We start from the raw sequence: 19215 nt of genomic DNA on the forward strand, positions 1-19215 counted from the left end.
TGTTACATTTCCAAAATCGGCTAGATTCTAAAAAAGATTCTATCAGAACGGAAAGCAACCAATATCACCCCTTTATTCAAGGGAGGCAGGAAACAGGAAGCTCGAGGTCGGTTAGTTGAACATCTGTCATGGGAAAAGTGTTTGAATCAATCATGAAGGAGGTTACAAATAGGGCTGTTGCTAAATCGCAAGTTAATTTGGAAGAGTCAGCACTGTCTTGTCAATGGGAAGTCATGTTTAACCAATTTACGACAGGTAATTCAAGAAATAACATGCACCGTGCTTAAATGGGAGGCTGTAAGCATATCAGACTTAGATCTCCAAAGGCGCAACACAAAAGGTTGCAGGAAATAAAAGCATATGGGGTGGTGACATAAATATGGATATAAATTGGCTGACTGGCAGAAAACAGTTGGTATACACAAGTGGTCTGTGCCTGATTGTCAGGATGTGGCAAGCGAGCTCTGTAGGGGTCAGTGCTCGGACCTGCTTTTCTTTTTAAGATATATAAACTACAATGATTCAGACAAGGGGAGGAAAGGCACATAACTAAATCACAGACAACACCAAGATAGGTCGCAAAGTACCTTGTGAGGAAAATACAAGGCGCTTTCAGATGCGTATTGATGGGTTGAGTGAGAGAAGGTTTGGCTGATGGAGTACAATGTGGGAAAATGTGAAATTATTCATTTGGGCAGGAAGAATTAAAAAAAGCAGATTATTTAAATGGACAATGATGGAGTTCCAAGGTGCTGGGGGATTGTAGGTATTCCAATACATGAGTTAGTATGGAGGTACAGCATGCAATCAAGCTTAATGCAATGCTTCCCTTAATAATTAAAAGAATTGAATATACAAGTATGGATATTATACCTCAGTTAGACAAAGCATTGGTCAGAGCACATCTTGAATATTGTGTAGAGTTTTGGCCTCTTTATTTGAAGGATATCTGAGATCATGAATAATCTGAATAAGATTGCTGTAGGATACATATTTTGTCTTGTGGCTCAGTCCAGAAAGAGGAAACGCTGAAAATGTGGTTTTGCTCTTCTCAGATACAAATAATAAGCAAAACTTGTTTTCTCTCAGTGGGCTGCAAAACTTTGGAACTGTCCACCTCAGAAGGTGGAGGTGGTGACAGGAGTTGGGAGGGAGGGATCGCTGAATAATGATAAGGCAAAGGTGGATAGATTCTTGTTCAGCAGAGATACCAGCAGTAGATGATAATGTGAATTTGAAACACAAAGAGATCAACCAGTGATTTTATTGAATTGTGGAGTAGGGTCAAAGGGCTGAATGGCCTACTGCTCCTATTTTCTATGTTTATTTGTTCAACCTAGGAGTTTGGGAAACAGAGCATTACTTTCTCAATAGTAGGATATCAGTTGATCAGAGTTGATTTCTCAACCTTCCACTTCTGTGGTATAAATTATTGTGGGTGTTTGAAATTTGGCATTCTTGCATTTGTCCTGATAGAAATCTTTAACATCTCACCTCAACTTTCAACAATGTTCAATTTCTATGTGACCAAGCAACTATATACTTTCTACTTCTAAAGATCTGAAAGAACTGAGCCTGTGTTTTGGAATTAAGAAATCTCCTTTTAATTTTCAGAATTCTACGTGAGCCTTTTAACAACCTTAAAAGAATTTAGCCAAACTGTGTCTGACCTTAAGCACAGTCACCAAGAACTCCACGTTTACTGGACAACCTGAATTATTAATTTATTAAGGAGAATTACTTTCGCCATTGCCATTCAGCTAAACTGTTAGGTCTTCGATATCTGATAATTGTAGTCTCCATCAGTTCCAACAACTCTCACTAATTATTTGTTGTTCATATTCTCTCCGTGCAGCTTGCTGTATTAGGATTTGTAAAGGTGTAGTCAGCATGTGAACAGATGACAGATGTAGTGGAAGAATGATCAAGGATTTGGCACTGTAAAAGTTAGTCATGCAGAGCTGCATGCAGTTTCTTATAAGATCAGGAACCAATTGCTGTCAAACATACGAGTGACTCAGTAAGTGCCCTGCAGCCAGACTAACCAATGCATAATTTTACCATAAAGTCTTTCTGTAATCAGTTGATTACCTCAATTTCCCTTTGTCGCCTTTAATTTCAACATATCACATAGAACATTACAGCACAGTACAGGCCCTTCGGCCCTCTATGTTGTGCCGACCTGTCATACCGATCTCAAGCCCATCTAACCTACACTATTCCATGTACGTCCATATGCATTCTGTGATGTTCACGTAACCAAGACTCTTTTCTTCAATATAGACAAGTAATCAGATTTATCCGTTTTGTGTCCCCTCGCTTCCACAAGAACAGTCAGCAGGGGGATGGGCACCAAAATTGTAGTTCGACTACAGAAAACGTTGAGAGTAGGGTGGTCCGAAATAAAGTTTCAGGGAAGCAAGATGGCACCGGCAAGCAAGAAGTTGGTTTGAACTGTGTCTACTTCAATGCCAGGAGCGTCCAGAATAAGGTGGGTGAACTTGCAGCATGGATTAGTACCTGGGACTTCGCTGTTGTTGCCATTTTGGAGACATGGAGAGAGCAGGGACAGGAATGGTTGTTGTAGGTTCGGGGATATAGATGTTTCAGTAAGAACAGAGAAGATGGTAAAAGTGGGAGGGGGGGGAGGAGGTGTGGCATTGTTGGTCAAGGACAGTATTACAGTTGCAGAAAGGATGTTTGGGGACTCGTCAACTGAGGTAGTATGGGCTGAGGTTATAAACAGGAAAGGAGAGGTCACCCTGTTGGGAGTTTTCTATAGGCCTCCAAATAGTTCTGGAGATATGGAGGAAAGGGTAGCAAAGATGATTCTCGATAGGAGTGAGAGAGACAGGGTAGTTGTCATGGGGGACTTCAACTTTCCAAATATTGACTGGGAACACTATAGTTTGAGTACTATAGATGGGTCAGTTTTCTCCAGTGTGTGCAGGAGGGCTTCCTGACACTGTATGTAGATAGGCCAACAAGGGGGCGAAGCCACATTAGATTTGGTCCTGGGTAATGAACCCAGCCAGGTGTTAGATTTGGAAGTAGGTGAGCACTTTGGTGATAGCGATCACAATTCTGTAATGTTTACTTTAGTGATGGGAAGGGATAGGTGTATACCACTGGGCAAGAGTTATAGCTGGGGGAAAGGCAATTTCGATGAGATTAAGCAAGATTTAGGGAGCATAGGATGGGGAAGGAAACTGCAGGGGATGGGCACATTAGAAATGTGGAGCTTATTCAAGGAAAAGCTCCTGTGTGTCCTAGATAAGTATGTACCTGTCAGGCAGGGAAGAAGCTGTGGAGTGCGGGAGCCGTGGTTTACGAAGGAAGTGGAATCTCTCTTCAAGAGGAAGAAGAAGGCTTATGTTAGGATGAGACGTGAAGGCTCAGTTAGGGCACTTGAGGGCTACGAGCTAGCCAGGAAAGACCTAAAGAGAGAGCTCAGAGCCAGGAGGAGACATGAGAAGTTGTTGGCGGATAGGATCAGGGTAAAGCCTAAGGCTTTCTATAGGTATTTAAGGAATAAAAGAATGATGAAAGTAAGATTAGGCCCAATCAAGGATAGTAGTGTTAAGTTGTGTGTGGAGTCAGATGAGATAGGGGAAGCGCTAAATGAATATTTTTCAACAGTATTCACTCTAGAAAACGACAATGTTGTCGAGGAGAATACTGAGATACAGGCTACTAGACCAGGTGGGATTGAGGTCCACAAGGAAGAGTTATTAGAAATCCTTCAGAAGGTGAAGATAGATAAGTCCCCTGGACCGGATGGGATTTATCCTAGGATCCTCTGGGAAGCCAGGGAGGAGATTGCTGAGCCTTTGGCATTGATCTTTAACTCATCATTGTCTACAGGAATAGTGTCAGATGACTAGAGGATGGCAAATGTGGTTCCCCTGTTCAAGAAGGGGAGTAGAGACAACCCTGGTAATTATAGACAAGTGAGCCTTACCTCAGTTGTTTGCAAAGTGTTGGAAAAGGTTATAAGGGATAGGATTTATAATCATCGAAAAGGATAAATTGATTAGGGATAGACAGCACGGTTTTGTGAAGGGAAGGTCGTGCCTCACAAACCTTATTGAGTTCTTTGAGAAGGTGACCAAACAGGTAGATGAGAGTAAACCGGTTGATGTGGTGTATATGTATTTCAGCAAGGCATTCGATAAGGTTCCCCACAATAGGCTATTGTACAAAATGCGGAGGAATGGAATTGTGGGAGATATAGCAGTTTGGATCGGAAATTGGTTTGCTGAAAGAAGACAGAGGGTGGTCGTTGATGGGAAATGTTCATCCTGGAGACCAGTTACTAGTGGTGTACCGCAAGGGTCGGTGTTTGGTCCACTGCTGTTTGTCATTTTTATAAATGACCTGGATGAGAGCGTAGAAGGATGGGATAGTAAATTTGCAGACGACACTAAGGTCGGTGGAGTTGTGGGTAGTGACGAAGGATGCTGTAGGTTGCAGAGAGACATAGATAAGCCGCAGAGATGGGCTGAGAGGTGGAAAATGGAGTTTAATGCAGACAAGTGTGAGGTGATGTACTTTGGTAGGAGTAACCGGAAGGCAAAGTACTGGGCTAATGGTAAGATTCTTAGTAGTGTAGATGAGCAGAGAGATCTCGGTGTCCATGTACACAGATCCTTGAAAGTTGCCACCCAGGTTGACAGGGCTGTTAAGAAGGCATACAGTGTTTTAGCTTTTATTAATAGAGGGATCGAGTTCCAGAACCAAGAGGTTATGGTGAAGCTGTACAAAACTCTGGTGCGGCCGCACTTGGAGTATTGTGTACAGTTCTGGTCACCGCATTATAAGAAGGATGTGGAAGCTTTGGAAAGGGTGCAGAGGAGATTTACTAGGATGTTGCCTGGTATGGAGGGAAGGCCTTACAAGGAAAGGCTGAGGGACTTGAGGCTGTTTTCATTAGAGAGAAGAAGGTTGAGAGGTGACTTAATTGAAACATAAAATAATCAGAGGGTTAGATAGGGTGGATAGGAGAGCCTCTTTCCTAGGATGGTGACGGTGAGCACATTTAAGTTGTCATTGGACAAGCATATGGACGTACATGGAATAGTGTAGGTTAGATGGGCTTGAGATCGGTATGACAGGTCGGCACAACATCGAGGGCCTAAGGGCCTGTACTGTGCTGTAATGTTCTATGTAATCCGAGATAGCAAAGTGTGGAGCTGGATGAACACAGCAGCCCAAGCAGCATCTTCGGGGTCAAGGCCCGAAACGCCAGCTTTTGTGTTCCTAAGATGCTACTTGGCCTGCTGTGTTCATTCAGCTCTACATTTTGCGATCCCTATTTTAAAAGGCCTGTTCCTTTCCACCACAGTGCTTCGAGAGATACCAGTACAACACGACTCACCACTACAGAGGAGCACCAAAGGCAGTATTGCACACTTTACAAGCCTGATCACACTTCAGCTTCCAGATCAATGCCAGCTGTAGTTCAGGTGGTAACACTGAGTCAGAGAGGTCTGGATTCAAGTCCTGCACAAAACCAAAGGCCATCTGTCTAATCCTGTGTAAAGGAAATGCTGTGTTATAGGGAGTGCAATGTTAGAATTTTAGCATGGCCATTCCACCTAGCTTGCACATCTTTGGACTGAGAAAGGAAACTGGAGAACCCAATGGATACTCCTTCAGAAAAAGGGTAGAATGTGCAAACCTCACACAGTCGGTCACCTAAGGTCAGGTCCCTGGTGCTGTAAGGCAGCAGTGTTAACCACCGTGCTACTGTGCCAATACCACAGACAACCTGCTTATTTCTGAAGAAGGGTCCCGACCCAAAACTTCGGCTTTCCTGCTCCTCTGATGCTGCCTGGCCTATTGTGTTCCTCCAGCTCCACATGTTCATCTCAGGCTCCAGCATCGACAATTCTTATATCTCTGCTTAACTCCTGATTGGACAGAAAATGATTCCATGACACTACTCTGAAGAATAACATGAGACTTTGTTCCCCAGTGTCCTGGTCAATATTTATCCATCATTTGATGTCACAAACCAAACAAGCTTACCTTGTCATTATTGCACAGCTGTTTGTGGGAGCTTGCTGTGCACAAATTGGCTGCCGTGTTTCCTCCATGTAAAGGTGACTAAACATTGAAAAGTATTTAATTGGTTCAAGAGTATGAAAAGTTCTAGGTGAACGCAAATCTCTTGTTTTCCCCTCCACCCAAAATGTACATCTTGATTTGAGGAAGTTTTCCTCCAATTCTCTGGCAGCCTGAATCTCTCCCTACTCCCCTAGTTCCATTCAGTCAGTGACAGTGGGCCTGATTACTGGATAAGAATGAGGGCAGTCAAAACCTGCCAAATAAAACAGTTCCTGTTTGGAATCTTGCCAGACAAGACTATGTCCCAACCATAATACTCGACTTACACTGATGATAATGGGACTTTACAAAGTGCAGTGAAATAAGTTATAATTTGACGTGCTTAAACTTTGATTACCTTTGACATTTTACTGCTTAAACAAGCAATAATGCTGCCAACAGCTACTACAATAACGTGAACTTGTTAAGCCTGAGGGCCACTCAGATGCTCAGTTTGGGACAAAGCAGCATCCAGGCAGTAAACTATCATTTGCCACATTGCTGGCTGCTATCACATATAGAATAAATATTCTTAAACTTGTTCTCCAAACAAATAGGGCAAGATTTCTTATTATTTGACTGTACAAACTGGCGGGCTTGAAGTTGCATATTGTTGGTATGCCACCAAGCGTGAAAATTACTCAAGCCCAAACTTTATACTAATGTGAAACAAATGAGAGAAAAACATGAAGCGTGAAATTAAACTCTTCCAGAACTAAATATTTGACTCTCTATGTTTAAGGACAAAACATATTAGAATCCATTAAAAATGGGGACACTGAAATCCCAAACTGTCAGTTATATTGACAAATTAATTAAATGGAATATAGATTTTCACAAACCAAATGTTAGTGACCCTTTTATGATAAGTGGCTTATGATTTTTTTTATTGAACAGAGTATCAAAAATATCTCTTATGGGTTAATGATACTCATTAGGTTGCACATCTTTAACAGTTAGGATAAGGCCATACAGAGGAACTGCAACACAATGCAATTACCATACTACTAGCCAGCAGGGTGGAAATTCAGTATTCAGTTACGGCATTGCAAAGATCATTCTGTCAAGTTTTCTTCCTTCTCCTCAAGCTTGTACCCCAGGAAGACACGCATGAATAAACAGATTCTTACCTCTTGCTGTAAATCTCTTATCAGTTTGCTCTTCCTTTCCACTTCAGCCTTTAGGAAGTTAATCTGCAACGGCAGCAGGTCTGTCATATTAAGCTACAGAGCACCAAAAACTACAATACTGCATAGAACAAGCACATTTCTTTCATTTGGTATGCAGCATTCTTCTGATATTTTTAGTATAAAACAAAAAAAAAATCGCAGTGTTAGGTCTAAGAGAGAGCTTACCCCAGCCTGCTGCTTTTCTGCTTTCACTGCAGCCTCATTGATCTGCTTTTGAAGGGTTTCCTGAAGAGATTTCATTTCATCTCTGATTAAAAACAAACAAGTAATGTTTCTAAACACTGTTGGCAACATGAAAAATTTTAGGTTTCTTTTTGCATACTAAGCACTTTTTTTCAACTTCAAGCTATCATTTCAAACAAATTGGTAACAGTTTTTTTTATTCATGGGATGAAGGCATCACTGGCTAGGCAGCATTTATTGCCCAACCCTAATTGGCCAGAGGGCAGTTAAGAGTTAATCATATTGCTGTGGGCCTGGAGTCAAAGACAAACCAGGGAGGAATGGTAGCTTCTTTCACCAGAGGACAGGATCGAACCAAATGGGCTTTTTCTGAAAATTGACAATAGTTTCACGGTCATCATTAAACTCTTAATTCCAGATTTTTATTGAATTCAAATCTGCCATGGCAGGATTCAAACCTGGGTCCCCCAAACATTATCTGGTTCTCTAAATTAACAGTCCAGTTATAACACTACTGGGTCACTACCCCTTCCTCCAACTGAATCACACATCATTCAATATGTTTTGCGTGAATGTTCATAGCTTTTCTTGAACGTTTTGGGACACTGCGTTTGCATCGGGAGGGAATGTGTGCCAAGCACAGGTTATGGAAGCTGTTTTCTGATACAGGCGTGTGATATCAATGATAATGAAATAACAAGAGACAATTGTATACAATTGACTCAACAGAGCAAAATCGAAGGACATGTATTGAATGCAAGCTGCAGGAGATTGAAAACAGAAGTTGGAGATTGGCAAAAAAGAGGGTTGTGAAAAGAAGGATAAGTTACAGCTTCTGTACTTGCAATGGGTTTTAGCCACAGAGCTTTAAAATTTCAGTTTCACGCTTATGGATCTGGTAATTTCTACAGTTAGTTTGCTTCTCTTTCAACACCTCCATCCCCACCCAGTGTAAACCCTGTCTTAGCTAATCAAGCACAGTGAGCATCAATAATAAGCAGATTCACAGAATCAATAACAGAACAATTAAACATTACAGCAAAGCTGAAAGCTTGAATTCTTTGCTGTAAATATATACAAACCGTAAAATTAAATAAACAGCATTGTAAAACAAATTACATTTGTTTTGATGTAGGAAACAATCAGATTTTGCTGGATATCTGATGAATTAGTGGACTGCTTGAAGGCACCAAAGTATTGAAATATCAGGTGGCACAATGGTTCGCGCTGCTACCTCACAGGGCCAGGGGCCTGGGTTCAATTCCAGCCTCAGGCGACTGTACAAACTCCACACTGACATTCTCCCAAAGTCTTTGTGGGTTCCTTCCAGGTGCTTCCATAGTACAAAGATATATAGGTTAGGTGGATTGGCCATGCTAATATGCAAGGTTACAGGTATAGGGCGGGGTATGGGTCTGGGCGGGATGCTCTTTGGATAGTCAGTGTGGACTCAATGACCTGTTACCACACTGTAGTGATTCTAAGAAAGATTCTTAACATGGCAGCAAGAGTTCCAACTTTTTCCAAGTGATCTCAGATCCAGGAAAACATCCTTTTGTTTGATCCGTAATCCTTTGTGTGTCAAATTTGCACATGGCCTTTCAGTAGTTTTGTACCAAACTGATGTATCAACTACATGGTCTGTCAATTTATCGTATGAATATTGCAGTAGTATAACAATAGAGAGGGCTTCATTTGGTCCATTTGAATGTTGTGAAGCTGGCCTGATCATTTGCAACAGTAACAGCACATAAAGATGGAGCGAATTACAAGTTACAGGCAGTTCAATATTTGACAAATTTTGGCCAAATACTAATTGCTATCAAGAAAACATTATCAGCATATATTGCGTTTAGTGCGTTGATGCTAAACTGGGCAATTTTGTTCTTCAATGAAAACTTTTTAAAAGGAAACATTTAACTTTTGTGAAACAAGTTCAGCGACAGCGATCGACAGTCAGCAACAATGCAGTGGTCATGCCAAAGTCTTGAGCGCAGTGGCAAAGCCTGAGGTGCCTGGGCAGGTTTTAGTCCAGAGTGGGTGGAAGTATGCCAGTGTGGGAGAGAGTGAGCAGTCTTCAGGAAAGCCCAGCTTGGAGCATCTGCAGGTCTATGGCTCAAGAAAGGACTGTGATGTTTGACATTTTAACTCTATTTCTTCATTTCTCTACATTTATTCTAAGAGGACTGTGCTCAACTTCTGAACTTATTTATTTATTTTTCTATTTCTGTAACTAAAATTTTGTACCTAGACACACTGTACCTAAGATGGCATCATGTGTGGTGACATTGTACCCCAGTGCATTTGTACCGGTGACAAAGCCTAAAATCTAAAAAGTTTATTTCATTAGTCACTTTGATATCGAGAGCCAAATGCAATAAAGTGACAAAACCTGATCTTCTTGTACGTAGGATTTAAGAACAAAGAAATGTGAGCAGGTAAAGCCAATACAGCCAACATAAGATCATAAAAACATTCCGCCTCCATTGAACTTCCCTGCCAGTTCTTAATAGTAGAGCAGAGAATTTGGGTAAAGAGCAACCTCAGAACCTGAACATTTGAAGCTGCAGTGAATGTTGCTTTGGGGCTTGGGCCAAGCGATACAAAAACAGGCAGGAATTCAAAAATCACTTTTCAGCAAAGTGACATGCAGAAATCAAAATGCCTTTGTCCTACTTGAGCCAGGCCCCTCAAAAGCCCTGAACATGATGCATGTTATCAGAAGACTGGCAGCAACTCAAATGCAGCTCCTCAAAAGCTTTAGCCATGTAATTGAGCAAGTAGTCTTCCTTTGCTGTTGGCAATGATTGGATAAGGCTGTTCGACAATCCGTGTCTGGTAGAGGCTACTGTGGTAAGGATTTTGGGCCAGCCAATTTTCCTTGTCTTTTTGTACCACTTGGAAGGCTAATTTGCTGTATCCTCCTTGCAGAAAGTGGATGAAAATGAGTACCACAATTTTGGACAAATCCCAAACCAGGTGGGAAAACCCACAAAAAAAATGGTACAACTTGGAGACAAAATATACTGGTCGTACTGGAGCACTGCTCTGAGATATACGTAGCAGGTCAGATTGTCACTGGGAGGGAAATAATTAGAGGGGGACAGGGTGTGACCCCTCTCAACCTCCTAACTTCATATTCAGGTAAAACAGGATATTCCTGAAGAGCTGCTCATTAGGGGATTGGTGTCAGCCAAGTCATCAATAACCAGATTCCAAGACAAACAGCACTGAGGCAGTTGTTCTAAAAACGCTGCATCTCTGAACATTTATGTCTGACACCTTACAGGTTTCTACAAAGGGATATCAATCACACCTGACAAGCAGCAGTTCATGCAAAGTATAAAGCAGGTAACTGACTTGTTCGCTATGCTACACTCATCCTTTTCCCTGTGGACACCCAGGTACAAGAGAAGGCACTGGGCATTGATAATAAAATGTGAGGCTGGATGAACACAGCAGGCCAAGCAGCATCTCAGGAGCACAAAAGCTGACGTTTCGGGCCTAGACCCTTCATCAGAGGGCCCGAGGATTAAATAAAAAAGCTCTGATGAAGGGTCTAGGCCCGAAACGTCAGCTTTTGTGCTCCTGAGATGCTGCTTGGCCTGCTGTGTTCATCCAGCCTCACATTTTATTATCTTGGAATCTCCAGCATCTGCAGTTCCCATTATCACTGGGCATTGAGATGGTTTCAGGATTTCTTCACGGTTAAAGCATTATAGAGTGCCAAAATGTTTGCAGGGGCATCTACTCCCGGAGTTTATCACCATCCACAAAGTAAAAAGGGAAAGTTGACAATAGTCCCAGAGACTCTTCAGGCTGCTCTCTCATTATACAGAGATGTTGGGCTTCAGCTGTAGCAATGCGTTATGCCCGAATTGGTCCTCCTGGCAGCAATGGGAGCAGAGGCTGTACTGGTGATGGGGTGGTAGCAATCTGTGGGGCCCTCCTGACAACAGCAGCCCCGAAGTGGAACCAACTCAGTGATTAAACAAATTCCATTGGGTGGCACAGTGGCTAGCGCTGCTGCCTCACACCGACAGCAACCCAGATTAGGTTCTGCGCTTGGGTGGCCATTTGCGTGGAGTTTGCACATTCTCTCCGTGCCTGCGTGTGTTTCTGCAGAGTGTTCTAGTTTCCTCCTACAGTCCAAAGATGGATTAGCCATGGGAAATGCAGGGCGAGAAGGGTAGGGTAGGAGAGTGGGTCTGGGTGGGATGCTATTCAGAGGGTTCACAAATTTTTTGAAATTAGTGAAATTTCCTGACTTCAAATATGCCCGCCAATCCTTCTTTCTCCTTCTGGGCATATTTACACTCTGTATGAGTCAAAGTCCTGGATGCATAGGCTATCCTCTCCATTCAGTCACCTATGAGCTAATGCCACACTGATGCCATGTGGGGAGGCATCACATGCCAATGCTAGCTCTCGCTTGGGATCAGTATGCCAACACCTCAGAGGGTGGTAGCTTATTTTGATTTCATTGAAGGACAGGGCTTAGCAATGAGACCATTTCCAAGGTGAACCTTTTTTAAAGGAGTTGATGCAGTGTCAAGTCATATTTCCCTGACAACAGCATGAAGTAAGAAAATACTTACCCCTGCTTAAAGATGGCTTGTGAGCAGGTTTCTTAAGGATCATACTTATCCTTGTTGCTGTTGAAATAACACTTCAGAGGCCAGTATTCAATCACCAAGTCACCCTTTATTTACTTGTGAACAGCTCTTGACAGTAGAACTGTCCCATATAAGGTCAGGCACCATTGTCGCAGTATCCCTGACAGTCAAACGTTTTGTGTCAGCCAGGGCTCCCCGATTAATCTAGATTAGAAACCCAACCATGGACTCATTCAGATGCCCAGCTAGCTGACGTTGTTACAATAGGGTCATTGAGTCATAGAGTAATAGAGCATGGAAACAGGCCCTTCAGGCCAAAGTGATCCATGCTAACAATGGTGCCAACTCGGCTAGTTCCATATCCCTCGCAACCTTTCCCATCCACGTACCTGTCCAAATGAGTTTTTTTCTAAAATGGTGCAATTGTGCTTGCTTCATCTACTTGCTCTGGCATATACACACCACTCTCTGTATGAAGCAGTTGCCCCTCATGTCCTTCTTAAATCTTTCCCCTCTCACCTTAAATCCCACTGCTAGGAAAAAGGCTAAATGCATTCATTCCATCTGTGCCCCTCATGACTTTTATACACCTTGATAAGGTCAACCCTTATTCTCCTACGTTCCAAGGAATAAGGTCCTATCCCTATCCAATTGTTCCCTATAACTCAGGCCTACTAGTCCTGGCAACATCCTCGTAAACCTTCTTTGCACACTTTCCGGTTTAACCATGTCTTCCCAATAACAGGGTGGCTAAAACGGCGCACAATACAGCAGGTGTGGCTTCACCAATGACTTATGCAACTGTAATATAATATCCCAACTCCTATACTCAATGCCTCGACTAAAGGAGGCCGACATGCTAAATGCCTTCTTCACCACCCTGTCCACGTGGACGCCGCTTTCGACTAACTGTGTTTGTACTCCTAGGTTCCTCTGTTCCACAATCCTCCTCGACATTTCCATTTACTGTTTAAGTCCTACCTTTGATTTGACTTTTCAAAGTGCGACACATCACACTTATTTGTCTTGAATTGCATTTGCCAATCCACAGCCCACTTCCGAATCTGATCAAGATCTCTCTAATTTATGATAACCATTTGATCACGACAAACTCCATCCAAATTTTAAAGGACAAAATAGTTGGAACTGATATCTAAAACCCTAAATTGAAACGGTGCCAATCATATAGGGGAAAAGTTACTTAAGGTTGATCAGGCAAATTGATTGAAAGCTTTAGCTGTGAATAAATGTTGGGGAACAAGTTAAAGAAATTATTCCAAATTTTCATTGGATTTTTATTATTAAAAAGTCAAACCTCCATAAGAAACTTCATCTTCATCTGTAGCTCACTAGAGAAGTTTTGGATAGTATTAGATTAAGAGGCTTAGAACAAAATGAAAAATGAAGAATTGGTCTATAGCCCCAAGGATTAGGAGAATTACAGATATCAGCAAAGGTGATCAGAAAATTGACATTATAGAAAAGAATTTTAAAATAAACGAGCAAGGAATATTTAAAAAATGACCATCAGAGCTTTTACTGGCATGCAAATAGAGCGAATTGCTAAACATTGGTTCTTAGAAGGCAGAATCAAAGAGAATTAACCATCTTCTCATTCCCCAAGCTAAAAATACAAAAAACAAATACCAATTTGTCCCCCTCTTCACAATGGAAAAATATAAACTATATACCAGAAACCGAAGGTACCCAACATGCTAATAAATTTGGGGGATTCATGGCAATTCACAAAAATATAGAAAATTGGAACAGGAATATGCTATTCAGCCCATTACATTCAATGGCAGACTCACGTCAACCATCTATCATCTCAACAGGGTACTCTTTGATAATGGGAACAGCAGATGCTGGAGAATCCGATATAAGAAAGTGTGAAGCTGGATGAACACAGCAGGCCAAGCAGCATCTCAGGAGTACAAAGGCTGACGTTTCAGGCCTAGACCCTTCATCAGAGGGGGGTGGGGAGAGGGTTCTGAAATAAATAGGGAGAGAGGGGGAGGCGGACAAAAGATGGAGAGAAAAGAAGATAGGTGGAGAGGAGAGTATAGGTGGGGAGATAGGGAGGGGATAGGTCAGTCCAGGGGAGACAGACAGATCAAGGAGGTGGGATGAGGTCAGTAGGTAGGAAATGGAGGTGCGGCTTGAGGTGGGAGGAAGGGATGGGTGAGAGGAAGAACAAGTTAGGGAGGCAGAGACAAGCTGGGCTGGTTTTGGGATACAGTGGGGGGAGGGGACGAACTGGGCTGGTTTTGGGATGGGGTGGGGGAAGGGGAGATTTTGAAGCTGGTGAAGTCCACATTGATACCACTGGGCTGCAACGTTCCCAAGCGGAATATGACTTGCTGTTCCTGCAACCTTCGGGTGGCATCATTGTGGCACTGCAGGAGGCCCATGATGGACATGTCAACTAAAGAATGGGAGGGGAAGTTGAAATGGTTTGCGACTGGGAGATGCAGTTATTTATTGCGAACCGAGCGGAGGTGTTCTGCAAAGCGGTCCCCAAACGTCCGTTTCCTTTCCCCAATGTAAAGGAAGTCACACCAGGTACAATGGATACAGTATACCACATTGGCAGATGGGCAGCTGAACCTCTGCTTAATATGGAAAGTCATCTTGGGGCCTGGGATAGGGGTGAGGGAGGAGGTCTGGGGCCAAGTGTAGCCCTTCCTGGGGTTGCAGGGGAAGGTGCCAGGTGTGGTGGGGTTGGAGGGCAGTGTGGAGCGAACAAGGGAGTCACGGAGAGAGTGGTCTCTCCGGAAGGCAGACAAGGGTGTCGATGGAAAAATGTCTTGGGTGGTGGGATCGGATTCTAGATGGCGGAAGTGTCAGAGGATGATGCGTTGTATCCGGAGGTTGGTGGGGTGGTGTGTGAGAACGAGGGGTATCCTCTTTGGGCAGTTGTGGCGGGGGCGGGGTGTGAGGGATGTGTTGCGGGAATTGTGGGAAATGCGGGAAATGCGGTCAAGGGCGTTCTCGACCACTGTGGGGGGAAAGTTACGGTCCTTGAAGAACTTGGACATCTGGGATGTGCGGGAGTGGAATGCCTCATCCTGGGAGCAGATGCGGCGGAGGCGGAGGAATTGGGAATACGGGATGGAATTTTTGCAGGAGGGTGGGGTGGGTGGGAGGAGGTGTATTCTAGGTAGCTGTGGGAGTCAGCGGGCTTGAAATGGACATCAGTTATAAGCTGGTTACCTGAGTTGGAGACTGAGAGGTCCAGGAAGCAGATGTGTTGGAAATGGCCCAGGTGGACTTGAGGTTGGGGTGGAAGGTGTTGAAGTGGATGAACTGTTTGAGCTCCTCCGGGGAGCAAGAGGCGGCGCCGATACAGTCAACAATGTAACGGATGAAGAGGTGGGGTTTGGAGCCTGTGTAGGTGCAGAAGAGGGACTGTTCCACGTAACCTACAAAGAGGCAGGCATAGGTTGGGCCCATGTGGGTGCCCATGGCCACACCCTTTGTCTGTAGGAAGTGGGAGGAATCGAAAGAGATGTTGTTGAGGGTGAGGACGAGTTTGGCTAGGCGGATGAGGGTGTCGATGGAGAGGGACTGGTTGGGCCTACGGGACAGGAAGAAGTGGAGGGCCTTGAGGCCATCTGCATGAGGAATACAGGTGTATAGGGACTGGACGTCCATGGTGAAAATGATGCGTTGGGGGCCAGGGAATTGGAGGTTCTGGAGGAGGTGGAGGGCGTGGGTGGTGTCAAGGACGCAGGTCAGGAGTTCCTGGACCAAAGGGGAGAAAATGGAGTCCAGATAGGTGGAGATGAGTTTGGTGGGGCAGGAACAGGTTGAGACAATGGGTCGACCAGGGCAGGCAGGTTTGTGGTTTTTGGGAAGGAGATAGAAACGCGCCGTGCGGGGTTGGGGAGTAATAAGGTTGGAGGCTGTGGATGGGAGGTCCCCTGAGGTGATGAGGTCACGGATAGTATTGGAAATGATGATTTGGTGCTCGGGGGTGGTGTCATGATCAAGGGGGCGGTAGGAGGAGGTGTCAGAGAGTTGGCATTTGGCCTCGGCGATGTAGAGGTCAGTGCGCCAATCTGCCCCTGCCACAACCGCCCCAACAGGATCCCCCTCGTTCTCACACACCACCCCACCAACCTCTGGATACAACGCATCATCCTCCAACACCTCCGCCATCTACAATCCGACCCCACCACCCAAGACATTTTTCCATCCCCATCCTTGTCTGCCTTCCAGCGAGACCACTCTCTCCGTGACTCCCTTGTTCGCTCCACACTGCCCTCCAACCCCACCACACCCGGCACATTCCCCTGCAACTGCAGGAAGTTCTACACTTGCCCCCACACCTCCTCCCTCACCCCCATCCCAGGCCCCAAGATGACTTTCCATATTAAGCAGAGGTTCACCTGCACATCTGCCAATATGGAATACTGTATCCATTGTGCACGGTGTGGCTTCCTCTATATTGGCGAAACCAAGCAGAGGCTTGGGGACCGCTTTGCAGAACACCTCCGCTTGGTTCGCAATAAATAACTGCACCTCCCAGTCGCGAACCATTTTAACTCCCCCTCCCATTCTTTAGACGACATGTACATCACGGGCCTCCTGCAGTGCCACAATGATGCCACCCGAAGGTTGCAGGAATAGCAACTCATATTCCGCTTGGGAACCCTGCAGCCCAATGGTATCAATGTGGACTTCACCAGCTTCAAAATCTCCCCTCCCCTCACTGCATCCCAAAACCAGCCCAGCTTGTCTCTGCCTCCCTAATCTGTTCTTCCTCTCACCCATCCCTTCCTCCCACCTCAAGCCGCACCTCCATTTCCTACCTACTAACCTAATCCCATCTCCTTGACCTGTCTGTCTTCCCTGGACTGACCTATCCCCTCCCTACCTCTCTTCTTTTCTCTCCATCTTTTGTCCGCCTCCCCCTCTCTCCCTATTTATTCCAGAACCCTCTCTCCATCCCCCTCTCTGATGAAGGGTCTAGGCCCAAAACCTCAGCCTTTGTGCTCCTGAGATGCTGCTTGGCCTGCTGTGTTCATCCAGCTTCACACTTTGTTATCTAGCCCACTCTCATTCCCTCTTTATGCCCCTTGATAATTTTAGTGTCTAGAAATCTATTTGTGTTTGAACTTTATTCAGAGACTTGGCCTCTACGGCCTTTGATTGTATAGAATTCCATAAGTTCATCACATTCTGAACAAATATCTCCTGATCTCAGTCCAAATGGCAGACCCATGTATCTTGAGCCCACAGCCCCTTGTTTTTCAAAACTAGGGGCATCATCATCTTTGCATTCACTCCGTCCAGCCCTATCAGAGTTTTTTACGTCATAATGAGATCTACTCTCATAATTTCAGTGAACACAATGAATATGAATCACCGCCTTCTAAAGGGTAAATGGGGAAGGCTACAAATGCTGGCCAGCCAGAGATGAATAAATAAAAAGATCCACAACATACGCACAGTGGCAGTGTTAGTGTAAGCGTGAGATCGTAGAGTGCAAAAGATCACTGGATTTTCCTACATTGGCACCTATTCCAACTGATCCTGGTGACAACATTGACCTGGCTGCTATTACTGTCCAGGCCAGCTGCTCCTTGCCCTCTTCTGGTAGTCTACTACGTGGAGAATGGTCCTCCCCTCGACCATCTCATTCACCATTTCAGCTTCCAAAGAAGCTGCTGTATGATACTGTTTGTGCCTTGCAATATCTAGGCCAATAATGGGTGTGATAGTTATGACTTTCAAAAATTGCCTAAATTCTACAATGATCCCAAAGGATTGAAAATTGGGACATTTAAAGTGCCTCTTCAAGGAAGGAGGGGGAAAGAGATAAACAGTGAATTGCAGGATGTTTAGCTTTGAGGGAAGTCATCAAACAAAGTTGGAATGTATTACTCAGAAAACTGTAACAAGTGATTTTGAAAATCATCGTGTCATTGGATAGAGTCAGTCAATCTGGTTTCACAAAATCATTAAAATATTTATGGCACCAAGAGAGTTCCTTTAGAGCATTGTCTTTCTGGTGTGAAAGGGAAATCCAGTTCTACTAAGTTCTTGCAGTTTTTTTTTTTTGCAGATGTAATGAGTAGAGTAGACGAAGGGGAACCAGTAGATGTAATACACCAGGATTTGCAAAACATACTTGATTAGAATCTCACTTCAAAGACAAAGACAGGTCACATTAGTTTGGGATCATTTATTTGCATGAATGGAGGACTGGCTAAGGGACAGACAGCAGGGTTTGGATAACATCATAGGCTATTTTTAAGTCAATAAGTGTGGAGCTGGAAAAGCACAGTAGGTCAGACAGAATCTGAGGAGCAGGAAAGTAGATGTTTCAGGCCGAAACCCTTTGTCCAGCCCGAAATGTTGAGTTCCGTGCTCCTTGCATGCTGTCTGACCTGGTGTGTTTTTCCAGTGTTTTTGTTCAATAAACCTGGAAATGTTGTTCAAAAAGCTCAGTGGGTCTGGCAGCATCTGTGAAGGAGAAAACAGAGTTAACATTTTGGGTTCTGAGGAATGACCCAAAGTGTTAACTCTGCTTTATCTTTCACAGATGCTGCCAGATCTGCTGAGCTTTTCCAGCAACTTTGTTTGTTACTTATTTACAACTTCCACAATTCTTTTGATTTTTATTCCCTATTTATTGGCTCTAGCTTCCAGTATCTGCACTCCTTACTGTCTCCGAAGGTGTTTTTAAGTTGGCTTGCTGAAATTGGTAATATTCCATGGCAGTACTGGAATCTCAGCAATTTACGATCCATATTAATGATTTAAGATTAGAAAGAGTCAGGCATTTAAGTTTGCTGGTGATACAAAATTAGGTGTGAATGCTGGTCTTAAGGTGATGCAAAGGAGGTGACAAAGAGACACAGACAGGTTAGGTGAATGGGCAACAAGGTGACAGATGAGTATGATGTTAGTAAGTGTGGCAAAAAGAATGAAACATCGGGTGACTTTTTAAAAAGGCAAAAAGAAGTCTTTCCATCATTGAGAAGGGTTTTGGTTAGAGGATCAAAATACTGTAGATAGTTTAAGTCTGCATCTCTAATGAAGGGAATGTTTACCATGGGGGCATTACAGTGAGCCTCCACCACCTTGGTTCTTGGGATCACAGGCTTATG

General features: G+C 43.9%; 1 protein-coding gene across 4 annotated transcripts in view; it reads right to left on the bottom strand.

Annotated features, from left to right (window-relative positions):
* Positions 1 to 19215, bottom strand: part of LOC125459352 (leucine zipper protein 2-like) — a 333928-nt gene that overhangs the window by 159782 nt on the left and 154931 nt on the right. For all 4 annotated transcript variants that reach the window (XM_048545724.2, XM_048545725.2, XM_048545722.2 and 1 more), the window contains exons 4-5: positions 7464 to 7545; positions 7239 to 7301 (exon numbers count right to left, since the gene is read on the bottom strand). In XM_048545724.2, the coding sequence (XP_048401681.1) occupies positions 7239 to 7301; positions 7464 to 7545 (145 nt within the window). The remainder of the gene's footprint in view (positions 1 to 7238; positions 7302 to 7463; positions 7546 to 19215) is intronic.

Source organism: Stegostoma tigrinum, chromosome 17, assembly GCF_030684315.1.
Source record: "Stegostoma tigrinum isolate sSteTig4 chromosome 17, sSteTig4.hap1, whole genome shotgun sequence".
NCBI classification, from domain to species: Eukaryota; Metazoa; Chordata; class Chondrichthyes; order Orectolobiformes; family Stegostomatidae; genus Stegostoma; species Stegostoma tigrinum.